Source organism: Drosophila ananassae, chromosome 2R (assembly GCF_017639315.1).
Source record: "Drosophila ananassae strain 14024-0371.13 chromosome 2R, ASM1763931v2, whole genome shotgun sequence".
NCBI classification, from domain to species: domain Eukaryota; kingdom Metazoa; phylum Arthropoda; class Insecta; order Diptera; family Drosophilidae; genus Drosophila; species Drosophila ananassae.
In genome coordinates, this window is record NC_057928.1 from 17,155,044 (window position 1) to 17,175,257 (window position 20,214).

Here is a 20,214-nt window from a genome sequence, read left to right on the forward strand (position 1 = left end):
GCTTTATTCACGTTATTCAACCTTGAAAGTTTTGATAAATGAGCTCTTAAATATTTATCACCAGCACCCCGTACAAACGTCATATTTGTCCATTTTCTCATGCTTGAAGGCAGCGGACGGAAATGGAAGACTAAACAAATCATTTTAAGAATTATGGCAATTTGCAGTTATTAATCAAGAAGGCGTCGAGCAATATGCTCACTACATTCACCCCTCTCCTCCCAAATGGATTCATCAAGTATGCAAAGGCAACTGAAACTATAGTACTAGAGAATCAGAATCAGAATCAGAGGCAGAAGCAGCGTTGCAAGCAGCCGAAAGTGGCAAAGATTTACGACCTACTTCCATATGCATGACAGCTGCAAAACGCTGCCAAAGTGACTGACTAACTAACCAGAAAGTGAGAATGCATGGGCCAGAACCCGAAATGCAAAGCTTAAGAGGAAGTTCTGGTCCCACATATGCAAATGGGGAAACCCCATAACCCTTCCTTATCGAGGATCCTTTGGCAGCTCCTTTGGCTGCTTGCAATTTGCATTACTCATTTGACACTTTGTCTATCAGGTGGAATCGCAGACAGACGCGCACAACACCTGGGGAGTCCTGCCCAAAAAAACCGAAGGAGTCCCTGTGATGAAAATGAAGACAGAGTCGAAGAAGCCTTGGTGGGAGACGTTGATGAACGACAGCATCTTCAGAGGCACAGAACGTAATCCTTGAGTGGCAAGGCAACAACCAAACATGCATCTCTTACACTTTAAGAAATATATTCTTTCCAGAGGGGGAGCTCTTGTTTCTATTGATTTGTTTTTTTTTTCGAGTGCATCAGTAATAGAGAGAGGAAGTTATACATATGCTTGATATAAATCTTGAGAGCAACTTCGCCTGTCATGCACAACATGAAACCACTAATTGATGTGAAGGCAGTCCCAGACTTGAGACTGAAGACTCCAAACTCCAAACTCAACACTTGTGCGAGTAGCACTGGGAAGGGAAAGAGCTGAAGATGAAAACGAACTGAAACTAAGACTTCAGAAAAGAAAGACTAACTCTGCCAGTCGTGTTGCATGACTAAACTTTGGGTTGCTTTTTCATTATTAATCAACTGCGAATATTTCACAGTTGCAGCTGGAGTTTGCGGTTTCAGTTACTCACTACTCCACTGTCATGCCAATACTAATTAGGGTTAAGTAATTTAATTTCTGTTCAGTTATAAATTCCATCAGCCATCAAGGAATGCGAAAAGCAATTGTTGTTTATCTTCAAATATTTGCATACGAGTTGAGGTATTTAATTAAATGTCAAAAACTCGATTTGGGAAACAAATTTCAATAAATGACACTGTTATTTATTGTCTTTTGAGGAGAAAGAAGTATATATTTGACAAAAAAATTAACAAAAAGCATATAAAATAAGTCATTAACACTTTTCAGCCAATAACTAATTATCATTTTTCTCTTTTTATATTTCTAGGTAAGTTTTGAAGTTGAGGCTTAAAAATTGTCATGTTCACTTGACACTTGACTCTGGTAAGCCTTTTTGAAAACCTTAAAATCCATTGCCAAGGACAACATGGCATTCTGGCCATAACCGCCATGCGGGACAGTCAACAAACCCATTAGACTGCCCCCGTTTATAACTCTCCGAAATGTCGTTGGCGGCTGAACATTTCTCTTCTCAGCAAGGACAACAAAAAAAGCAACTTTCATTATGACATTTTATTGTCCTGGTCGCCATTTGTGCCACTCATTGTGGCGGCTCCAGCTCCCTCACCAGCTCCTGTTTCCAGGACACAATGAGGATGACGATGATGATGGGCATGCGAAGCCATCGGAGTGAATCCCTGAATCGGGATACTCTCCTCTCTCCGGTATCCTTGGCAATGTCAAGCGGCAGAGGTGGAGTTCTAGCCAGGACATCAGCAACAACAAGAAAATGGCGTTGTTCCAGTTTTTGTTGTTGGTCTTTCAGGCCATGTCACCAAACACCAACAACAGCACAGTTTTTTTTTAGTTTCTACACAGAAAAAAATAAAATAAAAGTCTAAATAAATAAGAGAATATAAAAGTCCTGGCAAATATTTATTTTCTCTATCTGTAGGGAGTATCCTTTAGCCTCCGCCCACATCCTGTTTTCTATTTTCCACTTCTGCTATGGTTTCTGTTCACTTGTCCTGTGTTTGTTTTGGTTTTCTGGTTCTCTGTCTCGCTGATGTCCTGACAATGGCTTTGATAATTATTATTAGTTTTATTATGTAACTTTTATGCTAGTTTGGGGACTCGTCCTGGGAGTCTAACGCCCCCTTCCAGAGGATCCTGCTGCTGCCTTTTGTGTCTGACTTAAGTGAAATAAAACACGAGTCCTTTTTTGTTTAATAATTAGAGGAATTTGTGAAAAAAACTTAAAAGTTATCCTTTTAATCTGTTTTTTTTTTCAACAATCAAAAATATGACTTCACTTTATAGTCGAATAATTCTCAACGATCCATTTCAGGCATTTTGTTATGCCATTGTTGACTATTCCTTACTTATTTTAAAGTTTTCGCTTCTGGCTTTGTTTTCTTATAAACTTTCAGCGCATTCAAAAGCAAATTCAACAATCCCACAAAACAAATCTGCCGCAGACCCCCGAAAGAAGTTCCTCAACGATGGAACTTTTCTTGTTTAAGGAAAATGAGGAAAACTTCTTAAGAAGCCTCCCTCGCAGTCTTGCAGTCTCGATTTCTTCTTTTATTATGCCTTCAGCTTAATTAAATAAAATGCAATTTAAAACCGTTCATTGTGCAATCGCTGCCTTTTCTTGTAAGCACAAAAAACTTACACCCTTTTGGAAAACAACCTGAAAAAAACAACACCCATGGCGTGTGTGCGTGGTTCGAAGAAGTCCGAGTAGTAGGAGCAGCTATAAGGATGCAATATAGTGGTATAATGTGGAAGTTTAGGGGGTCGAATGGTGGCAGGAATACGCAATGAGTAGGTGGATGTATTCCTTAACTTGTGAGGTACTTTGGTTACAGCACATTTTTAATATAAATTTAAATAAATTATAATATTAGGTTGTGTCTATTTTAAACATGTTTTTTTTGATAATCCCTATCATTTATTTTATTTCTCTAAATTATATAAGAGGCTACCTTAATTCGTTGACTTTTTTAATAGGAAATTCCCTTACACATGAGCTGATTGCAACGATGGCGGTGATGATGGCGTAACGCCACGCCCCCTCTTCTTAAACCCACCACCCAATGCGCCCACTTTCCATGTCTGCGACTTGCGTCTTAAGCAACTTGCGCGGTCGTTTAACTTTGTGAGGCAGCGATTAAATTTCCAAGTTCTTGGACTCCAGCTCTGCCTTTTATTCCACACACACACGCTCCACACACCATATACCACACACCATACACCCTTTTGAGTAATTTTCCTGCTTCTTATCATGTGTTTACCACACTGGAGAAAAATTATAAGGGCTTTCCAGCGAATGCCGGCGAAAAAGAATTGCAGTAAGCGCATTAATTGAATTGTAATTGCCAGCGATGTTCGTTTTTTACTCCAAAACCCCTTCTCCCTTAAAGCCTCCATTCTCCTGAAATGTCTAAAGTGCTTTATTGTTGTTGTGTCACCGATTCGGGAGCTTGGAATTGGAGGCAGCTTGCCTGCCTGCCTGCCACTCAACTGGTTTTGCCCACAAAGTCAGTCGCAGCTGTCCCACCTCTTGCCACCTCTTGATTTTCCAGCCCAGCTCAGCTTCCCTGAGGGGTCACCACCTCCCTAGGATAGAGAGTTTTCCGAGCTGGCCCGGCATCTGGCCAATGCAGTCGCTGATTTGTGATTTCCAGGGTAGCTGCGAGGGATCAGATGGGTTTTAGGGGAAATACAGTGTAAAAATACACTATCTTAGTAAACTATCTAGGAATTATTAATATTCACTTCTAGTCTTTCAAATATAACCCTATATTTTTGGTTCTAAAATTCTAAGATATCCCCAACTCTATTCCCCTTTCTAGCTACAGAGTATCTCTGAGATGGCAACATAAATCTCAATTTCAATTGTGCATTCCAAACACTTCTTGTTGTCGTTTTCGTTGTCGGTTGTTTGGTTCTTTTTGTGTTGGTTTAGTTTGGTTTTGTTGGGCTGTGAGGCATGCAACATTGGTTTGCTGTTGGCTGCCGGCCCCCTCTCCGTTTGAAAAACCACCTCGCTCCGAGCTTGACTAGCTTAAAGGACGCTGAAGGTGAACAACTGCAACTGAAACCGGTTTTCCCACAGCCCTCCCAGCTGCACAGCTCCTCTTACCCCCAGCTCTTACGAAATAAGTTTGGGCAGCAACCAAACAAAAATGTTTGCAGTTGCATTCACTGATTAGAACGTGGCAAGTTAAGCAGTTTCCCCTTTGCAGTTTTGCTTTTCCTATCTAGTTTTCCTGGCCGGGGACAGCTTACATAAATTCACGTCACTCATACGCCACGTGGGCTCGGTTCAGTTCTGAATTGCAGCTATAAAGTGTTGGCTAGTTGGTGTTTCAGTCTTGTTCTCGATTTTCCACTGCATGGTTTCTGTTCCTCATAGCACTGAGATAAATATTGTATATTCCCTTGAAAGGTAATTTATGTTTTTTGTGATTTTAAAAACTATTTTCAATGAAAATATCCTATTATTTGCATAAATTATTGTTTTAAAATCAATTTTTAATTGGAAGTATTTTTTCCTGTCCTTTCATATTTTACATATTTCTTCTCTGAACTGTTTTCTTCGGACTTCCCTTTGTTGCATCATTTTCTTCCCTTTGGTTCAATCAATTTATGACCTGCAACGCAGTCGGTTGCTGCCATTTGGCCACATTACTCACGTATTTTTATTGGCTCCTTCGAGCCACGCCCCTGAGACCCTCAGTCCGCCCATCGCTTAAGCCATTTAACCCTTTTGTGCATTGGCAAGCGTTTTAATTTGCCAGGATAGCCATGGATATCCTTTATTTCATATTTCTTTCATTCCATTGTTCAGTGGTCCGGACTCCGAACTCCGGAGGGGGAATTCCCATTCCTGTTCACCTCCGGTGGGGTCATAAAGAAAACACCCAACTAATGAAGAAATATTTACATTCCTCGCCATATGATGGTTAATTAAGTTCGGACAAACGAACCACCAACTAATGAAATGAGATGCCTTTCGAAATTGAATTGATTTTGCATTCGATGGCATCGGACCACTGGAGTTTGCTCAATAATTAACCTGAAATAACTCAATTAGATGTCAGACGCAATAGTTCCTCGGGGCTTTTAATCAACTTGAAATTCAAAACCCCAAGACTCCTGCTGTTCTAGTGTTCTCCCCTATCAGATTTCTTGGCTTTGGTCTCTCAAAGCTCCATCAATCATAACCAAAGTGAGCAAGGAAGACAACTGAGCCAAAAACAAAACAAAACCGAATGTTTATTCCAAGAAATTGCTCTTATAAAAAATGTATTTTAATGTGAAACACTTCCAATTAAAACTAGAGTCTAGTGGCTCTGAGGCCAATAAATTTCATAACTCGAGATGCTGCAGCCAAGCAAGTTGTGGGTTTTGCAGAAACCCAATAAATAAACAAACTCAGTTGGTTAGAAATTCAAGACTTTATAGTTGCATCTTCAATCGGAAAATAAACAAAAAAGCCAAGAAAAAGTAGCGTTTGAGTTGAAGTGGAAGATTGGCCCAAAGGAAGACCAACTTTAGTGAAACTCTTTTGTCTAATTATGCAAATTTTAGACTGACTGCCAGCTCCTAACTCTACATGGCCAAAAGAGTAAAAAGTGAAAAACAAAGTTGGCCATCAAATTAGTTTTTGCGAAAATTATGTTTGCAGATCTTGGCAGACAATTAGGTTAAATGGAAGATGTCCAACTAAAATAAATCCCCTTTAAACTTGTTGAAGTTTGTGTTTTTAATTAAAATATGCATATTTTTGGCACTCAAAATCACATAATTAGTTTGGCAATTTATATGGAAATCAGGTCAGTTATTAACAGTTTAGGACACGTTAGTAAATAGGGTTTCAAAGGGCAGACTACTAGCTCTTGAGACTCTAATCACACAAACCTCTATAAAATTAATTCCTTTCGAGAGTCTTGCCCTCAAATTAGTCTTTTTTTTTTTAACGAAAACTATAGTATCTGTTGGATGGCTGGCAATTAAAGCACTTGAGACACTCGGCACTTTCCACGCCAAATGATTTCCGTTTTTTGCTTTTAATTCAAATTCAATTCAAGCTGAAAAGCGACACACACACATGTGTGTGTGGATCTACTTCCTATGTGCCCCCTTGCCGCCTCAGAGGGGCATCATCTGCCAAATTCCCCCACCATTCTGGCCTCCATTAACTGCTTGTGCGTGCTGTTTGTTTGCTTTAATTCTGTTCCGTTTTTGTTTTTGTTTTCTTTTTTTTGTTTTTTGGGCATAGCTGTAAATTGGTTCTCACTCTGCCTAGTAGGGGCTAGAAGGGGGGGCAGTGCACTGAAAAAAAATATATATTTTAATTCATAAATGGAGGTCCATTCTAACTATTTAAATGAGGAGCTTTGAAAGGCTCTACATTCCTCAAGGCTAACAATTGTCTTTTGTTTACCTTTTCCTTTTAATTTCTTTGAGTGTAACTGCCAAGTCGATGACTCAAAATGTTTATGGACCTTTTTAGTGGGGAAAAAGAACGTTTTGCATTTTATGCGATTTTTTGTTCCTTCATTGCAATAAAGTGCAGCGGCAGGGCGGCAGAGCTAAGGGCAGAATTGAATGAAAGTGAGACCGGAAGTTTGTGCTTCTCTCCATTGTTGATTGCGGGACTATATATATGGCTATATAGAGGATAAGGGGGGGCCCAGTTCATGGTCGATTGGTTTATTCGAGAGGGAAATGTTGGGCTGCGAAAAGGAATCGCCGTTGTCGAGAGGAAGGGCGAATAGGAAATCAAATGTGTGGCATATACGGCGTATACGGAATGTTATGACACAGAAATGGGGACTTTTTAATTATTCGTACGATTGAGTTGCTACGCTTTTAATGATCTTCATGGGGTTTTGATTTTAATGGCTTCTTGGAAAAGTGTGAACAATATTAATGGGACAGGCTTATGAGGCTATCTGTTGGGGTGTTTAGGCAGTCATTTCTATTTAAATTTTTATTTGTATCAGAATTTGATTAAATAACTGCATAAATTTATTTATACTATAGTATTTTTACTATTATTTGCATATTCAAATCCCATCCTTAATTGGTTTATTTCAACCACACATATTTAAATCCGATTTAATGCCAGGCTCCCCTTCCCTTCTGCCGGAAATTGTCAATTTCCTTCCCCATCTCTGGCAAACAAGAGCAGACCATCACCATAACTAAACCACAACAAACACTGCCAAACATTGTTTACCATATTTATTTGGCTGACATAAACATGAGTTATTATTGCGGGCTTTCGGGGGAGGTCAACTTTGTCCACAACTTTTCGGTCCTTAATCCGTCTCATTAGCAAATATATATGGAGTGAAGTTGATGGCCGGCAAGGGGAAGAGCAGAACGTGTGGAAAGTTGAAGCTTATCCCGCTCTGGTCCTGGTCCTGGTCCTGGACCTGGCTGAAAGGAGGATTACGGGGAAGGCAATTGCATTTGGCTCTACACTACACTACTCTACACCCCATAGCCCACCTATCTTCCCTTGCGAGAGTGCCCCAATTTCTCAGTTATTTGTAGTTATTTAAGTTTATTGATTTTATGGACCCACAAAACACACATCCTGCTGCAGAAGCCGGAGACTGGAAGGAGAGTGGATTTGGGGCAAACATTTTGCAAATGTTTTCATTTGCCAAACTTTGATTACATGCTAAGCTTCAGTTAGCCAGGCCCAGACCCAGGTCCAGGACCAGCTCAGCCCTGTTCGAATAAACTTTTTGCCGCATTTATTATTTAAATGATTTTATGTGTTCGCCACACATGTGGGGGAGTGAGGGCTCTAAGGCAGGGGCCGGCAGGATTGATGGTTACTCACTTCAAAAGTCAATTAAGTTGGTCGGATGGCCGGTCCATTATCCCAACCCCACTCTGCTTATGGAAGGAGTTTATTTTTCCATACCCTATACTTATATACTGCCCCTAATCCGTTTCGATTTCAAATAAAATTCATTTCCTATTCGTAAAGTTTTTTCTGCCTAAAGTGGCCACGTCGTTTTCCATTAAATTTACCTACGTGGAGTAAGAAATAAAATGTCAACTAAAACAACAAGGGGAAAGAGAGACTTACTTTTGGTTGAGTTGGGAAAGGTGGAAGAAAAAGGGCTATGAAGGCGGTAGAGGATTGGCAATCACTGAAAGAAAAGAAAGGTTTAAGTATAGGTTTAACTTTAAGAAGACTATATAGCCCATAATTAAACCTTCCTTTTTATTTTCCGAGTGTTTCCAATATGAAAAACCAGAAGAAACTGGTAGCTGGCAGCATGAATCGGTTAACATGGCGTATGCGTAACTTGTGAGGACTCTCGCACACCAGAGACCCACCAAAGACCCACCAACGACCCTCACGTGCCACTGCAACAGGGAAGATAAAAAGCAAAAGTTAAAACCATTTCACACGCAATTTTTAGCCTACTGTGTTGTGTTCCTGTTGTTTGCTCAGCCAGTGACTGTTGCTTTTGCCTTTTTCGGTCACCTGGGGGATAGAAGTCAGGTTCAGGTGGACTGGTAGTAGGAGTGAAGTGCGTGTCCCGACAGCCTAAACAAATGCAACACTTTCGGGGGGCAGCCTGCCTAGTGGAGCCATGCCAGCCAAGCTACAAAATTTATATTTCCTCACTCAGTTCGCTGGCAGAGGAGCCGCAAAAGTTTTTCCAGGTGCGGTTTTTGCGGCTCGGTTTTTTAGGCCTCAGGGCGATCCGAAATGCAAATTAGCCAGGGCCCAGGAACAGGGGTTCGAGTAATTGAAATGGGCAGGGAGCACCAACTGGGTGGGAGAGACCTGTGAAAAGTCAGGTCGGTGGAAATGATTGATATTTTTTTTCGTAAATGTGGATTGCTGATAAGGGTCGTGAAAGGGGTGACTTCTAAACTAGGAACTTTATTATAAATATGTTCTATTCTTAATGATAGTACCACTTTGAGAGGAAGTATCTAAGATTTAATTAGGCTATCTGTAGTTTTAGGTTCTGTAGCTATTCATAAATAGTTTAGTACTCTTGTTTACAAAGAGCAGATGATAAGAAATGGAAAAATAAACTAGCATAGCTTCCGTATTAGATTACAGTCTTCTAGGGGCTCTGAAGAGGAACTCTCTCTGCTCCATCGTGAAATGTTCATAGCATATTAATGGAACCACTCAGGGAATCAGGAAATAGTAAAGGTCCAATAGACCTAACCTATCCCTAGGTTTATGGAGTGGGCGTGTATCCTTTTTTCTGCCTTTTCTCAAAAAAACATTAAACAGTTGTTACCATTTTTTATTGGCCAGCAAAAGCCAAGCCCGCAATCGCAATCAAATGGAGCTCTCGGGCTAAGCCTAATCTAATTTCTTTGGCGGGGAATTCTTGGCTCCTGTTACGCTGCTAACACGCTCTCTGGGGAATCGCCTCGAGGGTCGAGTGGGAGAAGGCTGGGCAACTGGGAGAAAGAGAGGGTGAGAGTGTAAAGGATGTTCTCTTGGTATCGGATATTCCCAGGCTTTTAATAACTGAATAAGCCGCTCATTAATAATTTAAAATAGAGCACCAAAATATGCGATGCCCCCATCGGTGGCAGGGCGGTCGCTGCCCCCCCTGTGGTAGCCCTCTGCCACTGTCTCTTCTCTTATCTAGAGAGAGTGGAGTGTGGAAGCCAAGAGCAGAGAGCCAAGCTCTCTTTTGTTTGTTGCTTGGCCACATTCCTTCATTGGATACCAGTTCGTTTCTGTTGTTTGTTGTTTCTCTTTCTCTGTTTTTGTGGATGCCTTTGCACCTGTCTCCCTCTCTCGCTTGCCCCCCATCGCTCTGTCTCTTTCTCTCTCTGTCTCTGTGGGGCTGATGATTCATGCTTTCTGGCCACTGCTGCACGAAACAATGGGCAGCATTTTGTTGCTTCTTAAATAATTTATTTTTTGCCAACACTTCCTCGAATGCAATTCGGCAACGCCAGCATTTCTTTATTTTCTTTTTCTCTTTATTTTGAATTTCTTTTGTTTTCATTATTTTATTTGTTTACTTTTTGTTTTTGCATTTTATTGTCAGAGAACTGCAAAAAAAATAAAATAAATGTATTTATTATGCAATTTCTTAATATTAAATTATTTGAATGCCTACCTGGTTTCATACAATAAATGCTACATTTGAAGAAATTTTATGTTATTTTTTTTTGTACATTAATTTTTACTCTGTATTTATTATGAGCCCTCTGTCTTTGTTTGTGACGTAAGCCGAATAAAGAAAATTAAACCGGAACGCAAGCTCGTCTTCAGCTGTTCAAACTCGCCGGCTGCGCTCTGGCATAGCGTTGCGTTGCTTATTCTTAGCCTGAATGAAATGTTCGCGTAGTGAGTGGACTTTGTTTGGCGGAGAACCCACTCACTGCTGCCCCTGCTGCAGTTGCTGCTGCCGCTGCTGCTGCTGCTGCGAAGTTGCTGCCGCGCTGTGGCGTGCTCAGTTCACAATTGAACGTTCGGCGCGGCTGACGTTTCGCTCTCGTACGCTCCGCTCCGCTTCGTTTCCGTTTCCCCCCAGTGACTCTCAAACTGCGGCTAAACTCTCGTGTACGTCACACGGTGTGTGGTAGTTAGTTGGCTGGATTTTGTCGCAGCATCATAAATCACAGCTTAAATAACAAACAGCCTCAACAGCAACAACAATAAATATTATAAATAATCATATTTAATAATTTTTATACCACTGTTATTGTTGTTGTTGTTGCTATGTTGCTGTGGGTGGCAAGCCTATTTATTTATTTGCCTCTCGTGTGTGTGTGTGTGTGTGGCTTTTGTGTTTGTTTATTTGAATTGTTTGCTATTTGAGCAGCCGGTCGGAAAGTGCGCACCCCAATAGAGAATGCCTCTGCCTCTGGTTTCTGGTTTCAATTAGAAGTCCGAGTTGGGATCCCATTTCACTGCCCCCTCCCCCTCTTGAGGGGGCACCCCTCTTGATTCACAAACAATTCCGCCTATTTGCGAGACTTTGCACGGGTTGAAGTGCGTTCATTCAAAACAGAAAACAGAGGAAGCCGAAAATGAAGGTTATTCCATTGCAGAGCAGTTTATTATTATTGCTGTCTTTGGGTCTATTTTTCGCAATTGCGAATCGCAAATATTTACGATGCTGAATATTTAACGATGCTGAATTGGCAATAAACTTAAGTACAGTGGTTATCAAAAAAATAAATATTATAAATCAAATTAATGCTTTAAATATTGTGCTTTTTTATACAATTATTTTTAATTTAATTACGAAAATAATTTAATATTATTTTTTATGATATTTTTTGTTAAGCAACCACTGTACTAAAAAATAAATATGCATCATAATTCATTCGAGTTCAAGGCGGTGCGTGACTTTGAAGTGTAAACATTTGGCTGTAAAAAGAGATAATGGTGATAATGAACTTGGTCTCTGCCTCCAGAAGTTGAATGAAAAATTAGAGAATCGGCCTAGTGGACAGAAGATTCTGGCCAGAAATTCCAGAACATAACTGCTTAGCTTCTAATGGCTTCCGCCATCCATCAGCTGACTCAGGCCTGGCCTGGCAGTCCATTTGCATGCATCGTCAGCTGAAAAGTGTGACGCAAATGCTCTCGATTGCAGTGGCTATCAAACTGCGAGGCAGTCAAAGCCAAAGCCCGCGCCTCGTCTTGTTTGATCTCTTAACGAGATTTGCCTTTGACCCAGCTAAGTTGCAGCTGGAGAGATGCTTCTGCCGCTGCCGCTTTCCACCCCCCTTTCATTTGCCGCGACCTGCCCTCACCCTCGTCCTAGAATCCTGTAATCAACATTGCGTATACGCCGTGTAACAGCGACGACTTCCACCCCTTTAAAAGAGAAACTCGTTTCGCTCTCTTAGATTCCACAAACCGGCTTGCACAGCCACCCTTCTCTGGCAAAAGTCACCACCCACCACCCACCTGAAATCAACATTACGTATACGCCGTGTAACTGGACTTTCCACCACCCGCCCCTCGCTTGGGCAACTCTCTCTTAAGTTCCACAAGCCGGCTTGCGCTCTCTTTCTCTGTGCAATTTTTCGGCAATCCTCTCTGGGAACTTCAGTGCCACCACCCATCTACTAGCAACCCACCACCCACCGGGCGGTCGCCCTTGCGCTACTTTTGCTCCGTCTCTTCTTCTTCATCGCTTAGCGTAACGTAAAAACGCCGAAGTCTCTGTCTCTGGCAGTTGCTACTGCCTCTGACTCGGCCCGTATCTCGTTGACCTCATTTTGTGTGCGAAACTCAAAGCGGCAGGTTGTGCGTCCCGGCAAAAAAAAAAGCCATCCCGAAAAAACTGAATCAAAAAATTCGTCAAAAAAAAGAAAATGTGCAATAAAGTTATTAATTTTTAAAAATTGTGTTTTAATTTATATTTTAATACAAAAAAATAAAAAAAAAAAATGTTTCAAAAAATAGTTATGAGTTTTTCTGATTTATGGCTGACTTTTCTTGATTCTAAAAAAAAAGACAAACCCCAAAATTCAAATAGAAATTTTCCATTTTAATAAACATATATGAAAATTAAATATTTGTGTTGTTTATGATTTTTTTGTACCCACCTAAGTGATAAGTTGTGCGACAAACCCTGCTCTAAAGAAAATAACAAAAAGAGACCTAGAGCCACCCCTAACAACAACATCAACCCCCCTGGAAAAAGTCGAAGCCAAAAAAATTCTTTGAAGCGGCAAACTTTGTGCGGCGTTGTTGTTGTCTGTGGTCGGGTGGCATTTAAGATTTATTGTTGTTTTGTCTGCAGATAATATTTGACCTCGTTTACATGCAACATCGTCCGATAACATAACAAAAAAAGTTGATATACCTATTTTATTGGCAAGAGTGCTCAGTGTTTTGGGAGTTCATAAATCTCCATCGGATGTAAGGGCAGTGCTTAGAAAGACAAAAACCTCAAGTACTTGTGTGCAATGTGTGTGCCATAAAATAATCCTCAATTAAACAACGCTATCCAAGAGACACTGAGATAAACCTTGATCCTCAAAACGAAGAAAGCAACAGCCTCGAGATGGCCGAACTAATCAGTCAGCCCACTAAAATTAACAACAATAATTTTGGTGCCGGTGCGTATATACACATCATAAATAATCCCCCCATCTGACTACACTTATTGTTTGATCCGAGGGCACTGATTCCTCAGATTCCTCAGTTTTCAGTGGAAGGATGGAATTCCTCTGAAGATAAACAAAAATCTGATGATTTCACGTTTTTTATAAATTATTTATATTGATTTTGCTTTAATTGTTTATTTGTTATGGTCTCGGATAGGTTTATTTTTAGTGGAGCGGAATTCGCAGTGTAATAAAAGCGAGGTGTTTATTTATTTTTATATACTTGAAAAATATAAACATTTTCTCGTTAGAGCGAGAGAAAATGTATAAAAATTCGTAAAGTCAAAGGATGAATTCCATACCGTATTTAATATTGCTTTTAAGTACGATCTGTAATTTATTTTGTTCCCTTTTTTAAGCCTCTCCATAAATAAATGCCAAATAAAAAGAAATATTCTCATAAATTCCACTCTCAATGCTTCCTGCAGTTCTTTCAAAAAAAAAAAAAAACTCGAAAATAAATAAATAAATATTTAAAATATGCGTAAAACGGTCGCTTAAAATGCAAACCAAATATTGGAAGACAAAAAGAGCCAGACCGGACCGGGCCGGGCCTGTCGTTCAGAGTAAATTTTATTAAAATTAAGCGCAAATATTTTGACACGATAAAGGGGGGGAAATAAGAGAAATAAATGCGAGTGCCAGCAGCAGAAACTGCATTTAATTGAAAAATTGTGCAATCCCTTTTTCTCCAACTCTTCAGCTTTATTCTCTCTGGTATATGGCGATGGCGTAGCTATTGGGGAGACTTTTCCATTCTCAATTGATATTAATTCAAGTTGAATCAAATTTTATTTTTGTTTATTAGAGAACATTGAACCCAAGACGAGGGCCGACGTCACTCTACTCGAATCGAAATCATTCTGTTTAATCAGACACTAGACACTACTGTGCTTTATGGCGGGAGATAAGCGAAGTGACCTCTCCAGGCCCCTTATCGGTAGACCCCTACCCGTTACAAACGCATCTGAAACTCATTACCGAAATCGATTCGATCTGAGCCTGATTTATTAGACAACTGGTTTTGGCTTTGCTTTTAGGCCAAATACAATCTAATTATTTTCCAGGTGCGATAGGCTCAACATCCGACATCAGAAATCAGACACAATGCCAAAATGATTAAATATTCGATTGAGGCTGCATCCGATGGCTGAAACAATTAGAGAGTTATGAGTGTGTTCTATGTGGGATAAAGTCACTTTAAATAATGTCATTTATTAGGAAAGATAATAATTTAATAAAATTAATCAACCCACTCTTACTAACAGCTGTTTCTACTCAGTTTCTTATTGGATTTCTGTTTTCTAAAATATGTTTCAATTTTAATTAGGCTCGGATTTGGCTGCCCAGGCCGCCTGTTTTTGGCCAGTTTCTGATGAACGATTGCCAAACACGCAACTCCAGTCGAAAAGTTGGCGCCTGCTGTGTGCAAAAACTATTAAAACAGGTGGCCAATACTACTATACTGTATAGTAGTATACCTTTTCGAGTATTCGTCGAAAACTTTATTACGAAAACATGCAACTGGTTGACTAATTTCCTTCCCCGTTTTCTTATCCAACAAGCCATTAGAGAACTCTCCCTTTCTTCGGCTTTCATTTGATTAGACCTGATGGCTAGGCGATAAAAAATAGTTCTATATGGTAATAAAATTTGTGTTTTGGCCTCGGGAGCTGTGTTTTTGATGGTTTTTTAATTTTATTATTATTTTTTTTCCGGCTAATGAATGATGAGCGTTTAATGGGAGATCCGAAAGATTCAACTTTTTGGGAGGTCAGCCCAGGGCTAAGGAGAAACTTAACTCGAATATTTTATAGGTTAATTAAAAGCAATATTTGAAATTAAATTATTTAAGCTTTTCTGTGTATGATGCACACATTCGAGAGCTCTAATTATTCATGTTTTTTGAAGCTATTCACCCTTTATCCGCTTTTGTTTTGTGATTAGTTACAAATGCATTTTAATTAAATGGCAATTTCAGATTTCCTCTTCAACCGCAAATAAATATAATTTATTTACAATTATGTTTGTTCAAAAAAGTGGGATTAAGGGCTAAATAAATTAAGTGTGGTTTGTCCCTTGCCACTCTCCCTTGCCACTGGTTATGGCCGAAATTCAACTATTTTTGGCCAAGAATTTGGGAGGCTGACGGGACGCGCGTCATTTATAAGCCATTTAATCATCGGGAATTCTCGGACTTTGAGTTCCGTCAGCTGTCGAGATTGCACTTTACACTCCTCTTCCTCCCCGGTTTATTTTTAAGAAGACGGATCTTTTTTTTAGGATTCTTCCAAAAGAGCAGAACTCTCGCAATTAGTCAGCTGCTTGTCGCCGAGAAGTGTCAAAATATTTTTGCTACAAATGTGTGTCTTTTTTTTGTGTGTTTCTATAACTCGGCATTCTATTTTCCCTTGCATTGAATCAGAGAGAGAATGTGTGCAAGTTGGCCAAAAGCCAGGAGAGGTGCCAAGGGGTAGCATATGTATATGAGCGGCCAAATGAGCGGGGGGGCTGCTGGGCGGCGTGGCCAAAATGTCACGTATACGTCGTGTGGCCTGCCACAGAATTTTCACTTCCTCTCCGCAGCCTTTTTCACGCCTGTCTACGGATTTTCCGCTTTTCTTTGTTGCTTTTTTGGCAAAGGTAATTACGTCATTAACAAGAAATTTGAAAAGTGCTCGTCATATCATTTGCCGCTTTGTTTTCGGACTTGTGTCAACTTTTTGGCTGATGGAGGTAATTGCTGTTTGCTCTAGAGAACTAGAACTCGTAGAACTCTATTTCTAATTGGATTTCGTTATTTATTTGTGAATTATTAAATTGTAGCAGCCGCTTGACCCTGAACGGCTCTCCCACCCCAGTCAGATACGTCATATCTGGACAAACACAATTATTCCATTCAATATTAACCTCTCGTATCAGTTAAGCCCCGCAATTTCCATATTTCATTAGCAAGTCCATAGAGAGCTCGCCCCCAGCTCCTCCTTTTGAATACTTTGTATTATTATTTATTTTATCCTGCCGGCTCCGGCGGACGTCCCTCTAGATTATTTGCCCTCTAATTAGATGTCACAGACATTAACGAGTTTGCGTTTTCTATTTTTTGCTTGTGGCTGGCTGGCATGCCTGACTGGCCACGCCTCCTCCAGGATAGCAGATATCACGGCGGAGCGTAGGACTCTAGCTGGGCTATTGAACCCGTTCAATGCCACTCAACTTTTTACCTGTCTCGCCCGCCTTTGATCTGGAGCTCTGGTGGTTGCCCACAATTTGTCGTTGTTGTCTGGCGCTGACATTGATTTTGATTGCAAACTTTGATGTTTGCATATGCAACTCATTAGTGCACCAGCCTCCGGCCCTCCTGCTGCAACTGCAACTTTTGAGGAGAAACTTTCCCCGCTACGCATTTAATTAAATAAGTTTTTTGTTAACAACCCGCCACTTGAATTGAAGTTTGGAAGCGGCAAGAAGACAAGGAGGCAGGCTAGTTGCAATATTGACAACAATTTATCAAAAACTATTATGGCTGGCGCCGTTTTATGCAAATCACTGTGTACAGTGAGTGTCGGTTGTATGCAATCGCCTGGCCCCGTGTCTGGGTCTGTCAACCGGCATTAGCATCAGCATCAGCATCGTAATCACATTTCCAGTTCACTTATATAGACAGCAGCATCACTGACAGCCAAGTTGTAGAGTTTGCAAAGTTAAAATATTAATAATAATTTAATAAAGTATGATATATTATATAGTTTCTGTTTAAAAGGTCTGCCATTCTTCATATTAAATATCTTGCATTTTAAATGCCATTTTAATTTCTCTCTCTGCATGACTCGTTCTTTGTTGTCAACACATCTCCCCCTTTTTTGTCTGGCCAGTGTTATGATTTTGAATAGCCATTTTAGAAGTCAACAACAGCTTATAGTTATGACTCTGATGGCCCCTGTAATTGAGTTGCAGTCACAGGGCAGGGCAGTGCCGGGTGGGGTACTTGAGGGTTTTATGCAAAACACTCCATGGCCATAAATTGCTTGGGCTTGACTTGCTTCTTGCATTGTTTAAGCCAAATTGCTTTTGACAACAGCCGAACAATGGGGGCCCTGCCAAGGGGGATCGAACAAGTAGTTATCTCAACGCCCCAGAGTCGCACGCCTGATTTAGCTCCAATACTCCAGACATAACATACTATATGAGTAAATAAATAACAAGAAATGCATATGTCATAAGGAGAAATGCAATTCTCCAACTCGGTAACTGGTTTTCATGTTATTCTTTCTCATCTGATGATGATAGAAGGTGGGGGGATTAGTCCCCCCTACTCATGTAGGGGATCTTGGAGGTCGTCTACGAGTGGTCATCTCAATCAGTGTCAGAGTAGCGACTCTCGAGTCGTGAAGAGTGTGACAAATGATGGCTCAAGTGTCAATTTCCTTATTAGGAGCTGGTAATCCAGCGTTGGAGTGAGGGCCTAGACAAGAATGGCTAGACCGACAATGAGTTACAAGCAGGAAATTAAAATAAAAAAGATACAAGAATTGTAAGCAATTGAGTCATAAGTCATGGATTTTATTACACTTTTTAACTTTTGTTTAAAAAATTAATTCCTTATTTTTATTATAATTTAGAGCTTTGCCTTTGTTTTCCAACCACAGACATTAGTCATTTTCATTTTTCAAGTTCTAATAATAAACAATAAAAAAATAGAAATCATTAATGCAATCAACAAACCAGGAAAACCAGACACGCCTCCCATTCAAGTCCCCCAACCTGCAACAATAAAAAAAGAAAACAATTTTCATGCCTCACTGAACCCTCAAATAGGCATTTTCTGCTATAATGTTATTATTTGATCGGTTCGACAAACAAAATGAAAAATAAAACTTAATTAAATGGGATAGTGGAGTGGAGAGTGGCGAGTGGCGAGTAGGGGACTTCTCCCCTATTCCCTTATTCCAAAAATGCATTTTCTATTTTCGGCTAAATATTTTTGGTTGGTGTAAAATTTTGTTGATTATTCAGTTCAGTTTTTGGTTTTTGGAGTTTTAGGGGGAAAGGAAGTGGAGTCGGGGAGCGATCTCCCCACGCCTTGTCACTGGGGTCGCCCTGTTTATTATGGGAGACCAAGCTCGACTGATTTATGTTCATTTATAACAAACGAAATCTGTGCTGTGTTTCCTCTGTTTGTTTTTATTTTGAAGTTTTTTTTTTCCCCCAACACACACACACTCATACACACATGTGGAAAACAGACAGCTTGATGGGAGTAATCATTATGCAATCATTGAATGTCACTTAATAAATCTCTCACATTTCAGTGCAATTAAGTGATTTGTTTTCTATGGTAATTTATTTATGTATTTTCCACTTTTCCAGGCGTCACAATGCGCGAGAAAAAGGGAGGAGCCCTGCAGAAGCTCAAGAAGAGGCTATCGCACAGCTTTGGCAGATTAAGTAAGTAAAAAAAATAATAGAAAATAATAATTATTTCCAAGTTTGGCTTGATTTGTCAATAATCCCCGGAAAAAATAAAAAATAAACAGCCAATGGCTGTTGAGTCATATCGCGATTTATGTTCGATGTGGGTGCAGTATTTTCTCAAACAATAGTTAGTTATGGCCTTATGGCCATGCAACCCGACTATATACTCGTAGATTCATGAAAACACATTAAATATGTAAATGCATTGCATACAGAGTTGTCTTGCCAGTTTTATTCGATAATGTCAGAGTGTTACTCCATCCAAAGAGTTTTCCTTACAACTTTTATATAGAATTGCAAGCTTTTTTTTAAAACAATTAACAAGAGCGCTTTGAATCAACTCTCCCCATGGCTAGAAAAAAAGGGCAGCTCTTTTATTCCATCCCTTTGGATAGAGAACTGCGTCCAAAACACCATTCCCATAAACAAAACAGTTTTTATTTAAAAAACTTCACTCCCGCCAGACCGCAACAGATACAAACTGCAAACTTATCGATTTTGGTTTTTTGTGGCAAAAGCAAAAGCTTTTAATGGTCTAAAAAACCACTCTGATGGGTTGTCAGCTCAGTTCTCAGCTCTTTCGGTCGGATAATTGAATGCACACTCATTCGCAGTTCCAGTTCCATTCCCAGTCGAATGCAATTGACAGACAAAAGCGGAGTGGAACTGAAATGTGCCAAAAATTGCAGGAAGTGTAAACACAAATTGATGAATTACTTGATGCATTGCGGGGATATTAATGCTCTGCTGCAATTTTATAGAATTTGACATCCATTTATGATGGTTTTGAAGCCAAAAGCCCGCATAGTTTGCATTGTTGACTCACCGAAACCCGTTTCGGTCTCTCGATTTTGCGGCATGCGGCTAATTGTCTTTCAAAGCCCACGCAAATGGCTTTTATTTTCGGTTTGGTTTGGTTTAGTTTTTTCTACAGTCTTTGGCTTTTGTTTCTGGTTCCAGAAAACTAGTTCGGCCAACAGCTGTTTTTCTTCCCATAAGAGGAGGTATTTTTGTACAAAAATTTGGCTGACAAAAAAGGCTAAAAAATAGTTTGATTTAAACTGTCTGGCTGACTGACTAATGGTCTTGTTTTTGAAGCCCAATATTTAAATATTTCTAAACAATATCAGCAATTAAAAGCTATAGTTTCTGAAGTCTTATTTTCCTTTCATCAATCAATGGCTGAAACAATAAATTCCATTTTCCTCGCCCATTCGACAAGCTCGTGTTCAGTGAACAATTTCACAATTGCATTGCAATGAAAACTCGCCCCGAAAATAAGCGATGGAATCCGTAGCGAATTTTCTCCACCAATATGTCTTGAACTCCAGCTGCTAGCTGCTAGCTGCTCGCAACTCCTCATCAACAATTGGGCAATCCTTCAAGCGGAAACAATTTCAAATGCAACTTGTGCTTGCATTGAAACAATTTCTCACGT

At 40.0% G+C, this 20,214-nt stretch overlaps 1 protein-coding gene and 2 long non-coding RNA genes across 11 annotated transcripts in view; 1 reads left to right on the forward strand and 2 right to left on the reverse strand.

Moving 5' to 3' along the window:
* Positions 1–20,214, forward strand: part of LOC6506847 (cyclin-dependent kinase 14) — an 82,973-nt gene that overhangs the window by 16,069 nt on the left and 46,690 nt on the right. For 3 of the 8 annotated variants that reach the window (XM_032454788.2, XM_032454786.2, XM_001957088.4), the window contains one exon: positions 18,672–18,749. In XM_032454788.2, the coding sequence (XP_032310679.1) occupies positions 18,672–18,749 (78 nt within the window). Of the gene's footprint in view, positions 1–10,612; positions 10,747–11,960; positions 13,254–18,671; positions 18,750–20,214 lie in introns of those variants that run through there. The other 5 variants (XM_032454791.2, XM_032454789.2, XM_044714896.1 and 2 more) reach the window with 5 other exon arrangements.
* On the reverse strand, positions 7,685–10,583 carry LOC123257130. 2 transcript variants are annotated; one of them, XR_006507101.1, is made up of 4 exons: positions 10,289–10,583; positions 9,449–10,220; positions 8,266–8,549; positions 7,685–8,207 (listed from the first exon to the last, which is right to left on the reverse strand). It is a non-coding gene; the product is annotated as an uncharacterized LOC123257130 (long non-coding RNA). The 2 variants fall into 2 exon arrangements; XR_006507100.1 differs by having other exon boundaries at positions 7,685–8,549.
* On the reverse strand, positions 19,199–19,761 carry LOC116655893. The gene is made up of 2 exons (XR_004310980.2): positions 19,494–19,761; positions 19,199–19,442 (listed from the first exon to the last, which is right to left on the reverse strand). It is a non-coding gene; the product is annotated as an uncharacterized LOC116655893 (long non-coding RNA).